Here is a 24,305-nt window from a genome sequence, read left to right as displayed (position 1 = left end):
CCTCTGACTTCTGACTACCACTCAATGTAAAGAGCCAGCTCCAAAGTTAACAATGATCTGTTAACTGCTAAATCTAGTTGCCTTTTCTCAGGCCTCCTCCTACTGGACCTGTCTGAAACTGTGGAACCTTTTGATCACCCCTTATTCAATGATGCACAATATAATTCTCTAGGCGCCGTGCTAAGTAAGTACTGGGGATACAAATACAAGTAGAAAGAAAAACAGTCCCTGCCCTCAAGGAACTTATATTCTATTGGGGGAGAAAGCTACATGTGATAGGTCCAAAGTAGATACTGGATGAGGCGCTAGTAACCTCTTTACTGGTAGCGTTCAAGCTAATTCTTTAAGGAAGCCAGAGATCCTGAGAAGTTGGTTCTCTTCTTTTATGTTAGCTCCTCAGTCTCCTTTGCTGGATCATTCTCCTTTCCCATGCTAACTTGTCCCCTGAGGCTCTAGATCCCCAAATCTATACATTCCAGCCTTAATCTCTGTCCAGAACTGCAGTCCTGTATTATGTCCCATAGGCTTCACTAACTCAACATCTTTCCCCCCAAAAACCCTTTCTGTTTCTATTGTAGACAGCACTATCCTTCCTTTCACCAAGATTCACAACCATGGCACATATTTGACTCCTTTCTCCTTATCTGCTAGGTACAAGCAGTTTAACAGGATTGGCTAATACCTCCACAATATCTGTTGCGTGATAATAACAACAGTGGCATTTACATAGCACTTCAAGGTTTGCAAAGCACTTTACAAATATTATCTCAAACTCACAACAACCCTGAAAGGTAGGTGCTGGTATTCTCCTCATTTTACAGATGAGTAAATTGAGGTTGAGGTCAAGTGACTTGCCCAGGGTCAAACACCTAGTAAATGTCTGTGCCAGATTTGAACCTGTCCTGAATCCAGGACCAGCCTTCTGAGGTAGCACCTTGCTACCTAGCCAGATATACCCTTTCTCTACACTCACAGAGCTTTTACCTTAATTTAGGCTCCCATCTCCTCTTGCTTGGACTACTTTAACATTTGGCTAATTTGTCTTCCAACCTTCAGTCTTTTACTGTCTCCAGTCCATCCTCTATGTAGATAGCAATTTGATATTCCTAAAACACAGATCTGACCATGTTATTCCCCTACTAAAAATCTCCAATCTTACCTCTGCGATAAAGCCTGGCTTTAAATCCCTCCATTTTAAATCCCATCTACCTTTCTGGTCTTATTTCATATTATTCCCCTTCATGCCCTCCATGTTCCAGGTGAGCTGGCCTACCCACTCTTCTTCATAGGCGGCACTCCCATTTCCCTGGCACTACACAACTGGTCTCCCATGCCTGGAAGACCCTCCCTCTTCATTTCCATCTTGGAGCCTGTCAGATATTCTTCAGAATCTTTCCAGGTCCACCCCCACCCCCAGCTATCAGGTTTCTTCCTCCTTAAATCATTTGTGTAGATTCTGTATTTATTTATCAGTGTATGTGTTTTATCTGCCCTGTAGCAGGAGATTGGAAGCTCTGGGAGCACAGGCTCCGTTTTCATTGTTAGCTCTGTATCCCCAGAGTCGGCACTTCATAAATTCATGCTGCTCATGTATCTTGGTGGGCTCCCAAAGCACAGGGCTGACTATGGCACCTCTCCCTCTGCTCACTAAACTCCAAGTGTACGTCCAGGATCAAGTAGAAATCCTTTGTTTGGCATTTAAAGGTCTTTACTATCCAGGCCTTTTTGATTTTCCCAGTCTTCTTATATTTTAATATCCTCCATATACTCTGTGATCCAGTCACACAGGCCTAATGCTGTTCTTTGTATAAAGCTGGCCCTCCATTTCCCACCTCTCTGTCTTTGTACTGGCTGTTTCCCTTGCCTGGAAAGATCTCCCACCCCACCCCTGCTTTTTAGAGTCTCTAGCTTCCTTCAAAACTCAGCTTATCCATCATCATTTGGCTTTTCCTAATCTCCCGAGCCTAGAGACTCCCCTCTAAGGTTACCTTCCCTCTTTTTTTATTTATACCTAGATATTTACCTATCGTCAACCCCTTAGGCTGCAAGCAACTTGAGGGCAGGGACTGTTTTTTTTTTAATTTATGGAATAAAACAAGCATTTCTGTAACATAGTACAATGAAAAAGACAATTATACATGAAACTGCAAATCTACTATGCACAACTTGCTATTCCTTTCAAATATGCAACAAAATTATGTAAATTTTTTTTTCTCCCCTCCCTCCCCACCATAGCAGGGACTGTTTTTGCCTTCCTTTGCTTCCCTAGTTGCTTAACACAGTGACTGGCACAGAATAATCACTTAACATATATATAATATATATATGTATATACATATATATGTATACACACACATGCACACACACATATATACACACATACACATATATACACATATATATTTGCCTATTGATTATTGATTGATTGATAATGCAGGGAAAAAACAAAGAAATGCAACTGGTTCAGTCAGGGCTTCTGTTACCCCAAAAACCCAAAATAATTCAATCTAACATGGGCCATTCTGCCCCTCCCCCTCCCGGTTCATAAAAGAAAACCTTTTTCTTGAAGTAATAGCCTTCTCCCCATTTTTCTGGTGGAGGAACTGAGGTCCTGAAAGGTTAAAAGCCTTGTTCAGGGCTGCACAGGTGAACCAGCCACACAGTCTTCCTCTGCCTCCAAGGCTTTCCTTAGCACCATGTCGTGGTCCCCAGGTGCCCCTCTCCAAGGCCACAGCCTCCGTCTTCTGACCATTTCTTTCAGATTCAGACTTCAGTGGTTCTTGTCTGATTTTTGCCTCCCTGGACAGCTCAGGGAGAAGAGAGGGGAAGGGGGGGCCTGTCTTTCTACCACCCTGCCCCCAACATGCATCTTCATAAGTTCCTGTATATGCAGGAGGGAGTCGGGAAGGGCTCTCAGCTGCTCTCTTTTACCTGGTCTGAATCATTACCCTGTTTACTCCCTCACCTCAGGCCTGGCAATCTAGGCTGCAGAGCCCTGCCCTGGCACTAATGGGGGGAGGTCCCAGTCCACGCCTTCAAGGAGCTAACAGTCTTGAGGCCTGATAAGACATGAACGAAAGTAGCCATAATATAATATTAATAACTAATCATAATATAATATAAGGCAGAATGTGAAAAGGGACATGGGAAGTACAGATAGACAGATACAGGTCTGTGGACAGAGATGCCCCAGGAGAAAGGCCATAGGAATCTCACTATAGATTCGAGTACCCAGTGATCTATTTACCATCTTTGTGACCTTAGATAAGTCAACTCCCCCATCTGATCCCAATGTCCTCGTGTGTAAAATGAGGAGAGTGATATACCCTTACCTGAGAGGGCTGTTGGGAAAAAGGCTTTGTAAACATTCAAGTGCCAAGTAAATGTGGAATAATGAGGTATCCTTGGCATTCAGAGGAACTTGGTGTAGGTGTGGGCTCCAAGAAGGAGCCAAAGAGCTCTCCCATCTGCCCCTTCCCCTTCTTCACTCCGTGCCTCTGAATGGCACTTCACTCCAACCTCTGAGAAGCCTTAGCTTCCTTCAAGGTTAAGCTCACAGGCCACCTCCTCCGGGGAGTCTTTCCTGGTTCCCCTAGTCTGTGACTTCTCCTTCCTCAAATCCCGTATGTTCTTAGCTGCTCCCTCCTTTCTCTGCAGTGTAAGCTGCTTAAGAACAAGGGCTTTCTCATTTTTGTCTCTGTATCCCAGCATGGAGCCCAGGGTCTTTCACATCCCAAATGTTCTATAAATTTGATGAGTGCTTATTGGAATCAATTAGATTGGTTTGTTGTGGGGGAGGGCAGCGGTGGTGGGAGAGGGCTGAGGAATCTCCTACCAATGGCCCCTTCTAGAGGTCAGGACAGGCAGCATTGAGTTGTTATCCTGTCCAGGCCAACTGAATTAGCATAGGGAAGAATTAGAATTCAGTCTGTCCCTGAATAAGAATCATCACCTCTGTGACATCCAAGACAAGGGGTTGTCCAGGTTTTGAATGAAGCCATTTTCTGTGGGAGCACCCAATGCCTCCCCAACCAACCCATTTATAAGACCATCAGGCCCAGAGAGGTTGAGTTACCCCAATGTTACTCAGCAAGCAAGTGGCAGAATCAGGATTTGAACCTGCATCTTCTCACTCCAAATCCAGTATACCTTCCACTGTACTAAGTTTGAGCAGCAATTTGGATTGTTTGGACCTCAGATTTCCAATGCTCTCCTGGACCAGCCACAGGAAAAATGAGCAACAAAGGTGGCCTGCAAAGAAGGAAGGGACCCAGGGAATCCTAACCCACTCCAGCTCCATGCTGCTCAGAAAGGTCCTTTATTTCAATCCACAATTTTATGGTATAAACTTCTGTGTTGGGGAACCCATCAGTCATAGTTTATCATGCCCATCCCTGCCCCTCCTTCCCTCCTTGAGGCCAAGAGGACTGGGACAGAAGTGGGCAGAGCCCAGGGGACTGAAGTGGGGAGGTGGACTGGCAGAGGAGAAAAAATATGTTGGCAGCCCAGGGCTGCACCTTGGTTCCTATGCTTTGCAAGCTGCCTCTATCCACATCAGTGCCCACATAGAAGCCCAGACTGGCCCTGGACAAGGTCAAGTGGCATCTCCATTGGGGCAGGGTATCTTTGAGGGTTGAATTTGCATCCTAGGAGCTTTTTGCTGATCCTGCATCCAATGCACCAGCTGAGCATGTGACCTCTCGAGGTCAGCCAGGCGGTGTTCCTGGGGGCCAAAAGGTAAGGAAGGGCAGTAAGAGAAAAGGTGGGGGCAGCAGCATATAATGGCTCAAGACGAGCTGCTCAAGCTCCCCAAAAGACTAGCCCCTTTTTCCACTTCTCTCCCACTCCAATTTTCTTAAGGCCCTTTGTATAGAGTCCCTGAATGTCAGAGCTGGAAGAGACCTTTTGAAGATGAGAAATTGAGACCCAGAGAAGCAGGATGATCAAGTTTACCCAGCTGGTAAATGCAGAGCTTATATTCAAACCAGATCCAGTCCAGGGCTCTCTCTGCTCCATTGAGCTGCCTTTCCTCTGCCCTGCTCAAATCCTGCCTTGTATTATACTAATTTGTGTATTTGCATCATGCCTCCAGTAAGATTATGAGATCCAGGAGGGCTGAAACTGGGTCCCATCTTTGTCTCCATTGCCCCTTCCCACCACTTTCCTCCAGCCTAATGAGTGCCTTAATAAATGTTTGCTGAGTGGAACAGAATTCTTACCAAACTCTCCAGCCTGGCATTCTCACTGCTCCTGCTCTGGGGGCCTGGGCTATGCCCAGGATCCAGCTTCTGAGCCCTGACCCAAGAGACAGTCCTTTTAGACCCTCAAACCTCCCCAGTCTCCAGGAGGAGGAATTGGGTGACTAGGGGAGGGAGAAAGCTATTCAGGGCTTTCTCCTACCCCAGGTTGTCAAGTGGGAAGAACATACAGGAGGAGGTGCTGTCCAGCATCCAGGTGCTAGGATGGGAACGGGAAGGGCAGAGATTGGGCAGATGAGGGTCGGCGTAGAACCAGGAAAGACACTCACCTGGTCCTGAACTGGCCTTGAATCTGTTCCAGTTGGCCAAGAAGTTTCTTCTGTTGTTCCCCGAGGGCCTGGGTTTCGCTGGCTAGGGCTTCCAGCTGTCCAGCTAACACTCTCTGCTGGTCACACAGGGAGACTACCTCCTGTCGAAGCTCTGCCAGCTGTCCCTGGCAGAGAGGAGAGGAATATTTGATGGTAAGAGAGCCCAGAGAGTAGAACAGGAGGAGTCCAGCCTCCAGAATCCTCTCCTTTTCTGGTGTTTATAGGTCATAAACTGAGTCGTTACCTTCCCAGGGATTCGGTGGGTGCAAATGCTATGGTCCACTTCATGTGGTTTCTCCAGGAAGCGCTGCCAAGGTACAGAGGACTTCCTAGGCAGGGAAGCAGAGACTCCAAGCCTGGAACGACCCTGGGGTGGGGAACCTCTTTGAAGAGAGTCCTTAGGCCTGGCCCGGGACAAGGGCCCAGAGGTACGGGGACTGGCAGTCCGGGAGGCAGGGACACTCTGAGTACGCTGGATACGGCGACGTAGTCTTTTTGCAGGCTGTTCCTCACCCTGGCCCCGGCCCTGTATGCTTCTGAGAGATTGGCTCTTAGAGATGAGAGGGGTGTGCTTGGAGAGGTCCCTGGGGGGCAGGAAGCCTGGCTTCTCTGAGAAGCTGAAATATGTCCCAATAGAAAATTCTTGACCTCTGATCCAGATGGCAACCCAAGATTCCAACCTAACTCAAGCTTGACCCTCACCCAAAATCCAACCCCTAATTCAGTCCTTACCATCACCCTGATGTCAATCCAAATCTTGATTCCAATCTGGACTCAGAAACCAAATCCTGAATCTAATCACAACCCTAAACCCAGTTCCTTATCCTGCTTCTAATTCCAATCATGATCTAGACCCCTATTCCATTCATAGATCAAACTTCCCTCCCAAATTTCCCACCCAGCTGACCCTCCATGATTCCTGTCCCCAGGCTGGGTTACCTTGCATGGATCTGGGCCCTGATGTTGGTAGCACAGGGTCGCATGCTAACAGACACAGGTACAGGGCGGCCTTCCTCAATGGCTTGAAGTATGGTGGGCAGTGGTTCCAGACTCTCCTGTGTTGGCTACCAGGGAGAGCACTATCAGGGGGCCCTGGCCAGCCTTCTCAGCTTCCTTACCACGGGTCCCCTGGTCATTTCAGGAAGTCTCAGTCTAGGCTTTGGGCTAGCTTGAGCTCTGAGCTCTAGATTCTAGACTAGACTGAACTCTAAGCTCCAGCCCCAAGAGTCTGAGTTTGAGGCACTGGACTCTGTGCTGGACTAAGTTAATCCATGGGCCAGAGACCGGAGAGACTATGAGAGGAGGCCAGGAGAAAGGATGGGACTGAGTGGTCGGGTAGGGGTGCCAGAGGCAGGGTGTGGGTACCTGGTCCAGATCGGAGAAGATAGTGCGGAGCTGGACATGCAGAATGGCCAGGCCTCTGGCCAGGTCTCCACTGCCCTGGTAGCCCCTAGGGGCCCTGTCCCCATCCCCACAGGCCACTTGGACCAGGAAGCGCTGCATGGCTGAGCTGTGTTGCTCCAAGAAATCATTCATGAAGCTCATGTAACTTTCCTTCTCCCCAAACCTGGAAGTAACAAGAGATAGTTCCCCAACAAGAGTTGGGAGGAAGGCCTGTCTCCTTCACTTGCACCTGGACCCCACCCCCATCTTGTCCTTCTTCCTTGGACCAGTGCCCAAGCTTCATTGGCCTTCTTTGCAGTTCTTAAACACCTCTACCTTTGCGCTGGCCGTCTTCCGTGGAATGCCCTCCTTCCTCCTCCCTTCTACCTCTTGGGTTTTCCTTGCAGCAGACCTTTCCCATCCCCTCCCCCCACCCCAGCCTCTATTCACTTCCCCTCCCAGATTATCTTCATCTACTCTGCATATATCTTGAATGTACCTCATTGTTTACATGCTGACTCCCCCATTAGAAAGTGAGCTTCCTTAGGGCAGGGACTTTTTTTTGGTTTTCTTTGTACCCTTGGCACTTAGCATGATGCCTAGCACATAGCAATTGCCTAATAAAAACTTGTTGACTGACTGTTGACTTACGGAGCTCGGTTGGCAAGGTTCTGAATGACCTTGGCGACGAGGGTAAGGGTTCGAGCCAGGCCAGGGCCTGGGTACTCATGGGCAAGGCCGAAGAGGCTTGGGGACATGATGGCTGGACACAGGAATCTCAGAAACAGTGAGGCACAAACCAGCCTCTCCCCCAGGGGCTCAGCCCCTCGGTCCTGGCATGCTGCCCACCAGCTGGAGAACACAGCACTCAGCTCAGCCGGGAACCAGCTGTGGGGTCAATAGGGAGGACTGGTCAGGTGGTGAGAGTGCACTGTATCGAGAAAGTGAATTAGGGTCTAGAGGGATGCGTGATGAATCTGAAGAAGAAAAGGAACCATGTGGAAGAGAAGTAGGGGCTGAGAGAAGAGTAAGAGGCAGACAGACCTGGAAGAGGTCGAGGGACAAGGAGATCAGATATCACAGATCAGGGTCACTGGATGAGAGAGCACAAGGGAAAACTCTGGTACCCAGATTGGCCACAAACATGTTGAGAGTGAGGAGCCAAGGGAAGAAGCCAGACCACCCCCTCTCCCTGGGGGACAAATGGCATGTGTTAGGGGCTGGGCTCACTCAGAGGAGCGGGTGATGCTGAGGAAGACATCCTCACAGCTTTGCCTCAGGGAGACCTGGTGCTGGGCCAGGGCTGGCCCAGGGCACTTGCTAGGGTCTACTTCACAGCCGTCTTCAGAGGCACAGAGACGTCCCACAGCTCCTCCTGCAGCACAGACGTGGAGTGGGAAGAACAGGCAGAGTCCAGGCTCAGCACCTTTCTTCTTGCCTTTCCCTTCCTTCCCTACCGATCCCACCCCTCCAAGGTACCTCCCTCCTCCTCAGTGTCCCCTGGAAGCTGCTCCACAGTCCCCACCCTCCCTTCCAACCCCTTACCCAGCGTCTCATGCAGGTAGCTCTGGCCCACCAGCTTCATGTATTCATCAATGGCCTTTGTGGCCAGTGTGTTCTCTCGGAACAGCAATGCTTCTCTCCCTCCACAATGGGCCAGCTCCTCCAGGCCCAGGTCTGTCACTAGTGCCTGTAGCCAGGAGTGTGGGCTATGACCTCAGAACACAGCTAGGGACAGCCCTATCCCCCAGCACAGTGGTTACACCCTGGGTACATTGGGCTCCACCAAGCCATCCTTAGAAAGACTGGGCCTTTCATCCCTACCCTACCCTTCCTTACCAGCACAGAACTGTGAACTCCATTTCCCATCTCTCTCCTCAACCCCATGCCTGGAAAGCCCTCCCTTCTAACTTCCACCTTATAGAATCCCTAATTTTCTTCAAATATCACCACATACTTAAGGACTTTCCTGATCCTCCCAGGACTAGGTTCCTCTCCCATGTATTTTTTCGTGTGTTTGTCTTTTAGAATGGAAGCTCCTGTGTCATTTTTGCCTTTGTATTTCCAGAGACTATCCTCTCAAGCACAGTAGGGACTCAATAAATACTTGCCTGCTTGATTCCTTAAGACTTCTTCTAGCTGTGACAGTTTGTGTCAATCAATTTACAAACATTTACTGAGTTCCTATTCCGTACCAGGTACTATGCTGGGTGCTGGATATACAATGACAAAAGTCTAAGAGTCCCTGACTTACAATCTATCTAGAGGAGATAACATGTACATGTGTACCTATGCAGAATATTGAAGGGAAGGCACCAGCAACTAGGGGTATCTGGAGAGGCTCACACATAGGTTGGTGCTTAGACTGAGCCTTGAAGGAAGGTAGAGATTCTAAGAGGCAGAAATAAAGATGAGTATTCCCAGCATGGAGTAGAGTGAGTGGAAAGGAGATGGAGTGCCATGTGTGAGGAACAAGAAGAAGGCTAATTTGGCTATAGTGTGCATGAAAGGGCATGCACAATTAGGCTGGAAATGCAGGGTGGTACTAGGTCTCAGAAGGCCTTAAAAGCCAAATCAAGGCATTTCAATGTAGTTGTGAAGACAATAGGGAGTGCTCAAATTTATTGAATAAGAGTGAAATGGTCATATGTGTGCTTTAGGAACTTCACATTAGCAGGCACGTGAAGTGTGGATTGTAGTGGGGAGAGACCTGGAGCAGAAAGACCAATAGGTAAATGCAGCAGCAGCCCAGGCTTAAGGTGATTAACACCTTAACTAATGGGACGTCAATGTGACTAGAGAAAAGGGGTTAAAGTGAGGGATGTTGGGGAGGTAGGACCAACAAGATTTCGTAACTGATTGGTTATGTAGAGTGAATGAGGAGTAAAGATGACCTTGAGGTTTTGAAACTGCGTGATTGGAAGGATGGTGGTGCCCGCTCTTGGCGATGATAGGAAGTTTTGGAAGAGGGATGGGCTTTAGGGGAAAAATAATGAACTGTTTCAGACATGTTGAGTTTGAGAGACCTATAGGATATCCACTTTGAACATCTAATAGGCATGATGTCCTGTAGGACTGAAGGTCAGGAGAGAGTCTAGGATTGGATAGATAGATCTGACACTCACATTCATAGAGATGATAATTAAATCTATGGAAGTTGATGAGGTCCCCAAGAGAGACAGTGTTGGGAGAAAATAGATGAGGGCTTGTTCTGAGCCTTAGGGTACACTCCTAGTTAAGGGTGGGTTTTGGATGCTCAACCAGCAAAGGATACTGACAAGAAACAGTCAGACAGGTAGGGAATGAACCAAGGAGAGAGGAGTTTCACAAAAAAAAAACCATGAGGGGAGATAGAATCTAGGAGAAGAGAGTGAGCAACAGCATGAAATGATTCAGAGTTGTTGAGAAGGGTGAGAATTGAAAAAAGCCCATTAGATTTGGCAATTAAGAGATCACTGGTAACTTTGGAGAGAGTAGTTTCTGTTGAGGGATGAAATTCAAACCAAAATACAAAGGTTTGAGAGGAGTGAGAGGAGAGAAAAGTGTAGATAATGAGTGTAGTGAGTTTTTTTCTAGGAATTTGAGAAAGGAAAGAGAAATATAGTATGGTAGCTTGAGGAGTGGATAGGGTCAAGAAAGGGGTTTTTAAGAATGGGAGAGACTTGGACATGTTTGCAGGCAATAGGGAAGGAACCTGGAGATGGAGAAAGTTTGAAGATGAGGGAGAGAGGATGATTATGGGGGTGATTTGCTGAAGAAGACAGGAGGGGATAGATTAACGATACACATGGAGGAGATGTAGCAAGAAGAAGGGCCACTTCCTGATCAAAGACTGGAGTAAAGGAAAACAAACTGGGGAGTACATCAAGAGTCTGTGAGATGTGGAGAAGTGGGATCTCATGTGGTAAAGTATGAGAACAGGTCCTTATCAGTGTAGTAGGGGTGAGTGTAGAAAGGATAAGAAACCCTCTAGCTTTAATCCTCTGTGACCAATATTATAAAACTGAATTAAAATTTACAACTATCACTGTTTTACTGTTAGGGAAACTGAGACTTGGGGAGATTAAGTGACTTGTCTAGGGTCATGAAGCTAGCAAGTGTCTGAGGCAGGATTTGAATCCAGATCATTCTGACTCCAGCTCAGGTGCTATGGCCACTATTCTACAATTGGACACAATGTCCAAACCAAACCAATTCATCAACACATGCCTTACATCCCTTTGTTTGCCTGGCTTGTCAAAAGTTTGCATTCTGTCTGTAGTAGAGAATATATTATTGCCTTTTGGAGGGTTGGACTGACTCACTATGGAGAAGGGGAAAGAAGAGAGAAATTGGGACAGAACTGACTAGAGTGGGGTAATAGAGCTTTGTCCAGGTGACTGAATTTATGCAATCACTGTCACTACTTTCAGGCCTGCAGTAATATAGAAGCAATTGAGCTTATCTAGTTAGCAAGAAAAGGTAGTTAAAATAGGAAGCTTCCAGATGGGCAGGGTCAGCTCCTCTGGACCAGTCCTCTCCCCAGCCAGCTTCACCCTTCAGTGCCCTCTCCCCTACCTGGGCTTTTCCCGTGCCATGCAGCACACGGACCATGGTGGCTGCCAACTCTTCCTTGGCCTGGGCAGGCAGCTGGGGCTCCAGGGCATGGCACAGCTCTGGGTAATGAAAGGTGAGGAACTCTGCCAATTCCTTGTAGCGCTCAGTGGGTAGAATCTGCAGACAGCGTGCCCGAACTCGTGCCCTCAAGGCTGCCCCTGAAGGTCCACCTTCTAGAGGGAACCATCTCTCAAGCCCCCCTCCCATTGGCCCCAGCTCAGTTAGTGCCAGTGACACGTTGCCCAGGTCCCGGTCGGCCTGGCGCAATCGAAGGGAAAGATGGCGGGCAGGGGGCAGTGCTTCAAAGTGGAAACGCTCTGCCCAGAAGTGAGGCCCAGGCCGAGCAGCTGTTCTGGCCAACAAGGCCCCATCCAGCCACAGCTCCACCCGAAGGCCTAGAGAGCTACCCTGTGAGAGTCCCTTGGCTTCGTGAACCTGTACACTCAGCCATGTCTCTTCCCTTTCTTGGCTTTCCTGGAGAGAGAAGAGAGAGGACAGTTTGAGGCTAGGCAGAGGGAAAAAAGGGAATAGTCTTCTGCTTTAACTTAGAATAGAGATTTAGGAACAGTGGTGGCAAGGGGCAGGGAGCAGAGTTACTGGGAGGCAAAGTTCAGGAACAACTTCCTACAATGAGAGTTGGTCATTAATAATGGTATGAACTGCCTCCATAGGTGATGAGCTCCCCATTATTGGAAGTATTCAAGTAGAGATTAGGTGACCACCTCAGGACATATTTTAAAAGGCAGTCCTGCATTGAGTCCAGTGTTGTTCTCAGGGCCCACCAAAGGCCCAGCTAAATCTACTCTTTCCATAGCTCATTTATTAGGTAAGTTGTTTGTAACATGAACATTCTATGTCCTAAGGGCCCTCCCAGCTCTGACATTCTGTGTTCTAGAGGCCTTTCCAGATCTGACATTCAGTGTCCTAAGGGCCCCCCTAGCTCTGACATTCTGTGTTCTGCTGTCCCTTCAAGCATTCTGTGGTTCTGATTTTTCTTTTTGATTTCGAAACCTCAGCACTTCAGATGGTATTTTTTCCTGATAGGCTGACTCGCTAGGTCTGCCCTGAATTTGGGGCTTGGATTGGCTATCCAAATCAGAGCTGAGGCTAGGCGGGGTCCCAAGTGCTGACCTGGTGGGGCTGCAGACTTTGGCGCAGATCCTCAATCCATCGGTCCCTCTCGGCTGCTGAGCCACAGGAGAAACAGCGACTCCCACCGGGCCAGGTTATCTGAGAGGAGGGAGGGGAGCCCCTTTAGAAGGGAAGGGGAGGTATAAGGGGTAGGCATACAAGTATGACTCAAAGGGAGGATAATCTGGGGGGGTAGAGGGTGGAAAAAGGCATGCCCATCTGGCCCCCTCTCCTCTCATACCTGAAAGCAGTAGGGCTCCCCAAGGAGGCTGGGGTGCAAGGGCCACACTTGCACATTTTGCTCACAGCTTAGGTCTAGTTCTTTGATAGGCGCTTCATTTACCAGGGACTCTTGGGAACCCCGGGCACTAGGGCACCTGGTGGAGAAGTGGGATCTGAGGTTGAAGGGGCCGATACTCCAATGAGCTTCCTGGGCCACTCCAGTCATCCCCGGCATAGCTGCCTCCCATTGAGAGAACCCTCCAGATTTATAATAATAATTATGATTATTACAATTGCAGCTCATATTTATGTAGCTCTTTAAGATTTGCAAAGTACTACTCCACATACTGAGCAGCTAGGTGGCCTGGAGTCAGGAAGATCTGAGTTCAAATCCATTCTCAGACTGGACAAGTCACTTAACTGTGTCTCGGTTTCCTTGTCTGTAAAATGATCTGGAGAAGGAAATGGCAAACCACTCTAGTATATTTGCCAAGAAAACTCTAAATGGACTGAAGAAGAGTCAGACACAATTGAACAGCAACAGCTTCACATATATATGAAATCCTCACAACAACACCATTTTACAAGTGGGGACATTGAGGCTCCCATAGGTAAAGTGACTTGTCCAGGATCACACAGCTGGCAAGTGTCTGAGACAGGATACTACATATATACATCCAGGTTCATCTAATCCATCCCTGTGTTTGCCTGGCTTATCTGTAATCTGTGCTCTGCCTTTGAATTGCTAGTGCTTAGCCCCAGTGTCTGGGATGTCAGAAATGCTGAATAATTGGTCATTGATTGACTGACTGACTCTGCTTGTAGGATATCAGTTACTGCCCTTGGGAGGGTTAGACTGACTCGGAAGGGAGGGGTAGGATGGAGTTGTGACTAGGATGGGTTATCAGGGCTGTACCAGGGCAATTGAATTTAGAGAAGCATTAACACCACTTTCAGGCCTACAGAAGCTTAAAACAACTGAGTTTAGCATCTTGGTAGCAAGAAGAATAGGTTAAACTAAGAAGCTACCAGATGGGCTGGGTCAGCTCCTCTAGGACCAGCCTTCCCCACCCACCCCCATCTCCATATACAAAATGGCAGCCTCCTTAGCAATAGGCTTTTGGTACCCTAGGGTCTCTGTCACCCTCTCCTCCACCCCATCTGAATGGAGGGTGTATTTTGTGCTATTTGCCCTCCTCTTGGCCCTGGGGTTGGAGCACAAGTTCTCATAGGCCCAAGGTTACAGAAGAACCTGGATATATCTATGTATATGTGCGTTGGGTGAAATCATTGGCAGGTAGCCAGCCATACCGCCCTACCTCCTATGACCCCAGTGGCCTGGGATTGTGGGCACACATTCTCAATGTTCTCTGGGGGTGGTATCCCTTCCCCTTCTTTCCTACCTGACTTCATTAGAGTTGTTTCTCATATTTCTGTGGGGGAATGTTAACTATGTGAGATGGATTATGCAAACCTTCTTATTCTCATTTTAAAGATGAGGAAACCGAGGCTTAACCAAGCGAAGTGCCTTGCCCAGAGCCACAGCTCTAAAGGCAGATATACTGACTTCAAATCCAAGGCTCTTGGCTTGCCACAGCTCCAAGGAGTCCTTACCCTGCCCCAGTGCTTCCGGCTTTCCCCTTCTTCTTTTCCTTAAGCCTCTTCCACAGCAGACCCTGAGGATTGTAGGGTGATAAGGAGAAGAGGTCAGGGGTTGGGATGTAGGGTTCCCCAGGGTCTCCACCTACCCATCCCTGCATCTGATTCTCACCCTCACGTTGGAGCCCTGGTTGGCACTGGTGGCCTCGGACTCACCTCTTCTCAGACTCTGCTCTGTAAAGGGAAGTATAATTGGGAACCTGGAGGAAGATGTCCAGGGTCCCGGCAGCCTCTTCGTCCAGGTTCCCTTAGTCTGGTGTCTATATGTATCATCTCTCCCGTCTCAGGCCCACCCCAGCCTCCTTTTCCCAGCCCATCATGACCCAGCTTTGAATACTGTCTTAGTCCCCCTCTCACCCAACACAACTCACCCGGCTCTTTGGCCCCTCCGGATGTCAGCTGCACACTCCCCTCAGAGCCCACACTCCCCGCCCTGGGAAGGTGTCTCCCTGAAGCCTATTTACAGATAGACAGACTCCTTTTATTTCTTCTGCATCTGGTCCAGATACTCATCATCACCCACCCTTTCTGAGTTCTGAACTCAAGCCTTCTTTCAGCTCTCCTTCCCTTCCCCTTCCTCATCCTTCCTCTGCCTCCCCCCTCCCCTGCCCCATTGATCTCCACTCCTCTTAATAACCCTCCCCCAAGTTTCCCCTTACCTCCTCCTCTCTCCCTAGCAGCAGCAGCTTCCCATCCAGGAGGGTGAAGCTGCTGATGTCCCAGACTGGAACATCGGCAGTGGGGGCCTCAGGAATGCGTGGAGCCACAGGCACGGGGTCTGAACAGGGAACATGCAGATGACCATGACAATGATGATCACAATAACAGCGGGCATTTATATAGCTCTTTAAAGCTGGCAAAGTATTTCACATATGCTACTTCATCTATTGTTTAAATAACTCTGGAAGGGCCTGAAGATCCTCATTTTTGGTCTTTCAAAGTATTCTGAAATTCTGGTCCTTCTAGTGCTATCAGCTCAACCAGATGACAGAATCCTAGCACTTCAGAATTGGAATGGAACTCGGCAGCCATCCAGTGCAAACCATTCCAAAAGAAGACCACCTCCTACCACCTGCTGGACACTGCCCAGTTCCTAAGTGGATTGCTCCCTGCCCTGGCCTTGTCTTTGTCCCTCCCTCTACTCAGAGCCCATGAGCTATTATCGTCCAAGCTGGAAGGGGGAAGGGGTGATGCTAGCAAGGAGAGGTATGGGGAGTGGAAGCCAACGTTTATATAGTGATATAGAGTTCGCAAAGTGCTTTCCTTATAACACAATGAGGTATGTAGAATTTCCAATTCACAGATGAGGAATCTGAATCTCAGAGAGGTAATCTGACTTCCTAAAAGATGCAAGAAGACACAGTCTTGGTCCTCCAAGAACGGAGGTGTGATAGAAACAAGTTTTGGACTAGGAGTCAGAGGACCTGGATTCTTGTTCACTATCTTCCTTTAACTGACCATGTGACTTTTCCCTCCCACCCATCCCCCACTGTAGCCTTCTCACCCTGGAATATCCCACTGCCCCCTTCTCCTGTTGGGCCTTCATTTATGGGAGGGGCCTAGACCTGCCATCCCTTATTCCCCTCATGGCTATGCTTCTCCCTTTCCAGACTGACACTGTTCTCCCCTTACCCCTCTCTCACCAGTTTTCCAGCTCCTTTTCATACATTGTCTTCCCCCATTAAAACGGAACTCCTCAATAGGCAAGGAATTCTCTTCCTTTTTGCCTATATTTGAGTCCCCACCACTCAGCACAGGACTTGGCATATAATAAATGCTTAATAATTGCTTGTTGCCTTACCTCAGTGGGACTCAGGTCCCTCTTGGCTATATAGCACAAGATTCGAACTCCTTAGCCTGTCATTCAGGGTTCTCCACCATATGATCCCCTTACCTAATACTTTTTCCAGCTGTACTAGTCCTCGATCTATGTGAATACTTGGCTCTAGTCAAATAGATTCTACCTACTCTCTTCCTATGCCTGCTTCTATGCATTCAAGCCTCAATTCAATTAAGAGAAAGAATCTCAGAGCTAGAAGACATTTCAGCAGCCGTATAGTCCAACCTCAACCCCCAAAAGGAGTCCTCACTATTACATACTCAATAAATGGTCATCCAACCTTAGCTTGAAGATTTTCAGAGAGACTTTCACCCATAATTCCTGGGTTTTCCCTCTTAAGCCAATGAAAATAAGTCTTATTTCTCTTTAGTATAACATGAAAACAGCTGCCATGCCTCCACTAAGCATTATCTTGTACAGGTTAAACAGTCCCCATGCAGTGTGCAATCCAGTCCATTCACCTTTCTGGCCACTGTCCTCTGAATGATCTCTACCTCATCCAATGCCTTTTCTAGAGCTGAACAGATGTGATGAGAGCAAGACAGAGAACAGTAAATCACAGCCTTGGAAGCTCCACCCCTCTGAATGCAGCTTAAAATTATAATAGGTTTTTTTTGGCTGCTATATCACCATATCGATTCATTTTTAGCTTGTCGTCCACTACCACCTTCAAATCTTTTTAGAACAACTATTGCCTAACTATACTTTCTCCATCTTGTACTTGTGAAGCTGATTTTTTAAACTATATTTATCCCTACTATACTTCATCTTCTTCTCCTCTATGTATACTATTATCCCGTGACATACTCTTTGCTGTTCCTCAAATATGATACTCTATCATCTCCCACCCATGTGCCTTGGCTTGGCCCCCATGCCTGGGATGATCTCCCTCTTTATCTCTGCCTCTTGGCTTCCTTTAAGTCTCAGTTGAAGTTCCACCTTCTGCAAGAAAACTTTTCTAGTCTCCCTTAATTCTAGTGCCTACTTTTTGAGATTATCTCCTCTTTATGCTGCATGTATCTTGTTCCTACATGTTGTTTACATGCTATTTCTCCCATTAGACTATGAACTCCTTCAGAAAGGGACTGACTTTTTGCCTTTGTTTGTATATCCAGAGCTTAGCACAGTGCCTGACACATAGAAGACACTTTAACAAATGCTAGTTGACTTTGTTTACTTGATTTGACCCAATAATCTGATCATTGAGCAAATATTTATTAAAGTTTTACTGTGTGCAAAGTACTAGATGCTGGTAATATACAGTCCCTTAGCACAATGTAAAGGATAAGACCACATGCACTGATAGCTCTGGTACAAGATAGAATGGGATAAAGGCAAAGTCTAGAATAATGGGGGTGGGGGTAACCTATTGGAATGCATGTAGGTGGGAGAGAGAAGGGTGAAATCAGATAAGAGCCAGTCTGGTTGGTGGAACAAAGTGTGTTATGGGAAGTAATTTAAAATAAGTCTATCATGGTAGGTTGATACTAGATTGTGGAGGACGTTAAAATACAGGCTAATAAATTTGTTGTTGTTGTTATCTTATAGGTATAACAGGGTATTCAGACGGTCAGATTATTTCTCCCACAGACGAACTGGTTGTTGCTAGGGACCCTGAAATTTACAGTCTCTCCAACCCCAGGAAGACACTGGACTCTCATGGGTTTGAGCTGGAGGGCAGAGTTTCTCCCACAGTGGGAGCTTTGGAAGGTCTCTGTGACAGATAGAGGGAGGGAGTGGAAGGAGACAGACAGGAACCTGTGAAGGAATTAGGAGAGCAGCAGCAGCAGCAGCAGGGATGAGGTTTGAATGAAGACTGACAGTGAATGGCTAGTGCTCATTGAAAGAATCCTGCTGAGAGGTGATGGAGTTTTTCATCCCAAAGAATTCAAAGGACTGCTGATGTGACTCTCTCTCTACTTTCTGTCTTTTATGCCTATTTTAGACATTTTTAAATCCCAAATTCTTTGTTTTTTCATTAGTATTCTGCATGGATCATTGTAGCTCCATTGGTTTGTTAACTCAGCTTAATTTTGCTGTTAGTAATATATGTATAGTTTTGCTGGTTTGTATATTTTCCTATTTTGTCAGATTACTAATGGTGTCATTACTTTAAATTTGAGTGCCATTATATTGTCTTATATAGATATGCATGTGCTCCTGTGATATATACATGCATTATGCCATGCCTATAATTTAGACCTGTAGCCACTGAAGCAGCCTGTCAAGACGTGCTTTGTCTATTCCAAGTATTGCTGAGGCACATTTGCTATCAATGCTATCTTAAGGGCACTGGGACACTAGGTTAGTCATCAATGTTCTGTTAAGTGATGATGTGTATTTGGATACCATGTGTTAGAATTTCAGATGCCAAGTGTACTAAAGCTGATTTTGCATGGGACTTAAAAATTCTAAACCAGGGGAAGAGTGTAACAAGCCTACTCAGAGGGGTCAAACTAATGCCCCCTGCAGGCAGAAGAAACAGTTTTGGAATCATTAATAGGAACCCTTGGAATTTGTGGTCTTTCCAGACCAGCAAGAAATTGTATTATCATAGGTCTGAGCCAGGGAATGAGGTTTCTTTCAGAGCAGGAGCATTGACATTATTCTGTGATACTTTGATGAAGGGACAGAGACTGGAGAGACAGAGATCTATGATGGAATTAAGAGAGTGGCAGCAGCAGCAATGATGGGGAATAATTTGCTGTTTTCAATAGTACTTCAAAGATAGTTATTTCTACATTCTATACTAATTGCTTTTGAGTCATGCATATCTTTCATTCTATACAGAAAGTCCAAGTGGGGCTTTTAATACACAGAATTTAAACAGGTTGGAGATCTATATCTCTGGCTGAATGTTTAGGAGTTCCCTGAGTGCTCTAAAATCACACTTTCTACAGGAAGCCTTTCCTAATCTTCATTAATTCTAATTCCTTCCTACTGCTTATTATTTCCCTTTTCCATTATATATAGCTCATGTGTAAATAGTCTTTTACATGTTATCTCCCTCATTAGATTGTGAGCTCCTTGAAAGGAGGGACTATCTTTTCCCTTTCTTTGTATCCCCAGCACTTAGCACAGTTCTTAGAGCATGAAAGGTGCTTAACAAATGTTTATTGACTGAATAAAAGTTATGTGGATGAAAGAGGATCTAACAATAACAATAACAATAACAACACGAAGAGATCTGTGTTGATCTGGGCCATTGCCCCTAGGCTAAAGCCTCAGGAACTTTTTTTCCCCTTTTTCTATAGCTAAGCTTGTTTTGAATGCAAAAGCCCCAGGCAAAATCCCCAGCCTCTAAAGTGGAGAGGAATGGAGTGAAGAAGGCATTGACCAATGGGAAGATTACATATACCCTGAACTGGCCCAGTTGGATGAGACAAGTACGGTCTGGAAGGGATTAACTTCTCCACTTTCCAGTTGATTCAAATGAAAGCCCTGTCCTGCCAACCTTGGCCCTTCACAGAAGCACCTGCCGATTCCATTGGAGAGTCATGGAAAGTTTTTGAACATTGGAGTGATCGCAAAAGCAGACCTATGCTTTAGTGTGAATAATCTGGCAGTGACATGAAGGGCAGATTGCTTGCAAAAGGGTAAGACTAGAGGTAAGGAAACAGTTAAAAGCTTATTACAATAATTGAGTCCAAAGTTAATAAGAGCCTGAATGAAAGTGGTAACATTGGCAGTGAAAATTTTGGGGTCTTCAATCACAATTCCAAAAGGCTCATGGTGAAACATGCTTTCTCTCTCCAAATGGCAGATGGGCTTAGAGAGCAAATTGTATCCTCTTTTCTTTTCTTTTCCTTTCTTTTTGGCTGATGCAGGAAGTTATTTTGCATGATTATATAAAAAAACAGAAAAATTTTAAGGCGGGCTATGCTAAAGGAAGTGGCTTTAGATTAGGCCTTGTAGAATGGGTAGGACTTGGAGAGGAAAGGAAAGAAGAGGAAAGGAGAGAAGAAAGAAAAGGAGGGAGAAAGGGAGGAAAAGACAGGAGAGAAGGGGAAGGGAAGAAGAGAGGAAGGGGGAGAAGAGGAGAGGAAAGGAAAGGGGAGGAGAGGAGAAGAGAGGAAAGGGAGAGGAAAAGGAAGGGGGGGAGGAGAAGAAGGGGAGAGGAGAAGAAGAGGAGGAAGGGGGTGGAGGAATGGAAGAGGAGAGAAAGAGAAGAAGAAAGGAGAGGAGAGAAGAGTAGATGACTAACTTGAATTTTTAAAAAAACATTTAATTAAGTACCTATAATATTCAATTTATACATAGGAAATAAGATAATGGTAATAATATCCTAAAGGCAACAGAGAGTCATAAAAAGTATCTGCATAGGAGAAGAACTTGATCAGAGCTGGAGTCAGAGCACTGGATTACAAGTCCAATGACAGGCCCTCTACTTACTATGTGACAAGAAAGCCTGTTAAGGGCATTGGACAGATGATCTCTGAGATCCTTTTCAGCTCTAGGTCCTATGAAGGGGGTCTCTGAAAGATGCTTCTGGCAGCCGGTGCCAAAGAGATTAGAACCTGTGGTTCAATGGTCAGAGAAGGCAGCTCCTGGAGATAGGAAGGCTAGTTAGAAGGCACTTGCAACAAACAGTCCTTGCAAGAGGTGGTAAGGTGTTGGCTAGGATGGTAGCCTGGGAGTTAAGAAGAAGGAATCGGTGGGAGAGACCCTGTGAACGTGAAATTGGCTGCACTTAGAGTTGTGGTAGTAGGGGAAAGGGAGCAGTCAAGTTGCCTTTGCCATTCTGCCTCAGTATTTATTATCCTCATCCAGATTAAGGACTGAGGGACTCCTTTCCTGAGTATCCTCCTAAAAAGATGAATCAGCCTTGGCCCCCTAAAGGAGAAACCCTAATACAGAGTCATAGGTGAAGGACGCACAGCCAGGACCTCAGGGGGATGAGCAGGTGGACAGCCTGGCTCACACAGACCCCTGGCCAAATGTCATCTGAGGCATTTATACCTGGGAGCTCTAAGAGTGGGGTCCTGGCACTAAGCCAATCACGACTCTTACTTTATTCCCCTGCTCCCTCTGGCTTTTAGACATCAGGAGACTTTCTTGGCAGTGGGTGATGGTTTAGGAGCCTCATCTCCTCCCAGTTTCTTGGCCCCTCTTGACCTCGTACCCTTAGAGTGTGACACACTGAATGCAAGTACCTGGACCCTCTGCCTCCAGCTTGCCTCATTTGCTAGCTGTCACAACTACCCCCAAAGGGAGACACCCAGGCGTCTTCTTTCTTTTCCCATCATCCCTGGAGAGGAGTCCAGATTGGAGGCATCTGCCCTCTCACCCTCTGCCTTCCCTGACACCCTGCCAAAGACAGGTAGTGGAGTCTGAACCACTTCCTCTCCTAGCTCTCCCCACAACTTCCTGTGTATTAGAAAGGGTGATGAGGTGGCTCTTTCCCCTTATCCTGTTCAGAGAAGAGGGAACCCAGGCATCCGGTTTCCCAGCTAGCCTCTTTGGTTTGTAAAAACCTAGAACGACCTGTACATTGACTAGGTTCTTAAGTGGCGAAAAGGCTGTGGCCTGGGGGCAAGAGGCCTGGGGACAAGATTCTCTGAAGAGAATTCTCTAAGTCTTGACTACATTTGGGGTCTACACAGAAACTTGGAGATTTATGAGCCCAGAGAACTCCCCACTCCCACATTGGGCCCTTAGAGCAAGCCCCCAGTGGGTGGGGAGAACTATATGGGGAGATGGAGGTATCTGGGACCTTTTGAATCCCTAATCCTTGGAGATGGCCTATCAAAGGTAGTCATTTCTGGGGCAGAGCGCAGCGGGCTATGCCTGGGTATCCAGGCACATTGTGGGCTAAGTCATCCTTACCCAATGCCTCTGGTTCTGGTGCTGCCTCCTGTTGAGATCCAGGCACATGCTCAGGTGGGTGCTGCTGACTCCCAGGGCGAAGGTACTTGGAGAGCTTCCAATTCCAGCCTCCTCCTGACTCCTTGGTAGAGGCAGAGGCAGAGGTAGAGGCAGAGGCAGAGGCAGAGGCAGAGACAGCCCGGCGGAAGAGAGACCGATGAGGAGGCCTGCTGGCTGATGACTCTGAGGTCTCAGGATTACTCAGAGCTCGACCCCAGCCTTGAAGCCGTCCCCATCTGGAGGCCCCTGCTGACTTGTCTCCCCCTCGCCGCCAGCGGTAGGAACTTAGTGGGGAAGCAGCTTTGGCTTGGGACCCTGGCGGGGCAGGCATCTCCATCTCCTATGGGGACAAGGAGGTAAAGGAAAGAAGAGTCAGACTTAGAAGAGGATGAGCACTCAGCACCCTGGGGGTCAATGGGATAGGGCAACATCAGTCCTGAGAGGTCAGTGCTCAGCTACCTTGTATCTCTGCCTCCCGCTCATGCCCTAACTCTCCTGCTCCCCATTCAAATATCCTGTTCGTGGTTCTTGGCTCCACTGTAAGGACCCTACCAGGAAACCTTTTCAGCCCCACTTATCCTTACCTCTGTTTCCTGCTGTGCCCCTGAGTCAGCCACCCAGGACTGCCCGGCTTCCTTACAAGTGAGCCCTGACCCCACGTGACACCCCTCCTGCTTTGCCCCGCCTCTACCCATGCCCCAGAGTTCTTTAGAGAACCTAGGGAGAAAACAGGCTGTGATGATTGAGGCTGACACTAAGGAAGATGATCAAAAGCATGATGGGGGATAAATTGAGGTAAAGGTGATAGAGGAGGGAAAATCTCATGGTATAGTGGAAAGACCTTGGAGTCATTAGGCCTGGGTTCAAATTCTGGCTCTGTCACTTACAAAATGTTTGGTCCTGGGCAAGCCACTTAATTTCTCTGAGCCTCAGTTTCCTCATTGGCCAATGAATCCAATAAGGAAGCACTTATTAGGAGCCTATTGTGCTCCAGGAGGGCACTGTGTTAGGTATTAGAAACACAAAGACAAAAATGAAACAGTATGGGCTCTCAAACTCATCTATAAAATGAGAGGGGTAGACATCTCATCTAAAATTTTGTGAATCTGAGATGGGTAGAGATGGTGAGGACAATAGATAGAGAATAAGAACTGTCATTTTATACACACACACACACACACACACACACACACACACACACACACACACAAAAGACTTTCAGGTTTGCAACAGCATCTGCTTGGCGTACATTTTCTCACTTGATCCTCAGAACAAATTTATGGTAGGCTCAATGAGTATAAGCCCTATCTTATAGGTGAGGAAATTGAGGCTTATGGTAGTCAGGTAGCCTGCTGGTGGTAGCCAGAGATGGAATTTGAACTCAAGTCTCTCCTAACTCTGTGTCCAATGTGTTTTTCACCACACCATGAGAGAGTAGAGGATGCAAATAGAGAAGGCAAAGTGACAGAGTTGGGAATAGAATAATAGAGATGGTATTTTGTTTAGAACATGGGAGGTGGATAGAGAGGGCATGTGCAACAGAGAGGGAAATAGATCAAAAGGGTGGCAAATAGGAAGAGAGAATGGAGAAAGTTATGGAGAGGGGATAGACAGAAAAGGTGAGGATGAGCAACAGAGAGGGTAAGGGGAATTGATAAAATGGGGTGGCAATAATATGAAAAGGTAATGTAGAGGGTTAGAGGAGAGTAGAGAAGAAAAGGTAGAAAGGGTAGAGAATGGGAGATGATGGATAGAAATGGTGGAGATAGGAAGATAGAGTAGGACTATGTAGCAGTTTCATGGTGAGATCTTTGTGCTCATGGAATCATGGCATCTCAGTTTTTCAAACTCAATAGAAAATGGTTCCCTGCAGGCCACATATTGACTTTAAAGACCACAAATTAACATTATTTATATTGTATTGTATTTTTATTTATTTTGTCAAACAGAGATGACAGACAAAGAGGGTGGGATAGAGTAGGAAAATAGACAGGTAGGGTGTGGCATTGATAGAAGGAAAAAGAGGATAGGAGAAGAGAGGGC

General features: G+C 47.0%; 1 protein-coding gene across 1 annotated transcript; it reads right to left on the bottom strand.

Annotated features, from left to right (window-relative positions):
- Positions 1 to 4,322: 4,322 nt before the first annotated feature.
- On the bottom strand, positions 4,323 to 22,882 carry RASAL3 (RAS protein activator like 3). The gene is made up of 18 exons (XM_036734599.1): positions 22,847 to 22,882; positions 22,224 to 22,602; positions 15,217 to 15,335; positions 14,929 to 15,013; positions 14,670 to 14,731; positions 14,513 to 14,574; positions 12,918 to 13,053; positions 12,677 to 12,775; positions 11,507 to 12,019; positions 8,495 to 8,639; positions 8,180 to 8,324; positions 7,601 to 7,837; positions 6,932 to 7,133; positions 6,506 to 6,630; positions 5,811 to 6,183; positions 5,528 to 5,691; positions 5,220 to 5,295; positions 4,323 to 4,723 (listed from the first exon to the last, which is right to left on the bottom strand). Exons 2-18 carry the CDS (start codon positions 22,597 to 22,599, stop codon positions 4,595 to 4,597), a joined length of 3,048 nt encoding a protein of 1,015 aa, XP_036590494.1. The 5' UTR covers positions 22,600 to 22,602; positions 22,847 to 22,882; the 3' UTR covers positions 4,323 to 4,594.
- Positions 22,883 to 24,305: the final 1,423 nt, after the last annotated feature.

This window comes from Trichosurus vulpecula, chromosome 1 (assembly GCF_011100635.1).
Source record: "Trichosurus vulpecula isolate mTriVul1 chromosome 1, mTriVul1.pri, whole genome shotgun sequence".
Classification (NCBI taxonomy): domain Eukaryota; kingdom Metazoa; phylum Chordata; class Mammalia; order Diprotodontia; family Phalangeridae; genus Trichosurus; species Trichosurus vulpecula.
Note: the sequence above shows the minus strand (reverse complement) of the source record. Positions and strands in the feature narration are given on the sequence as shown.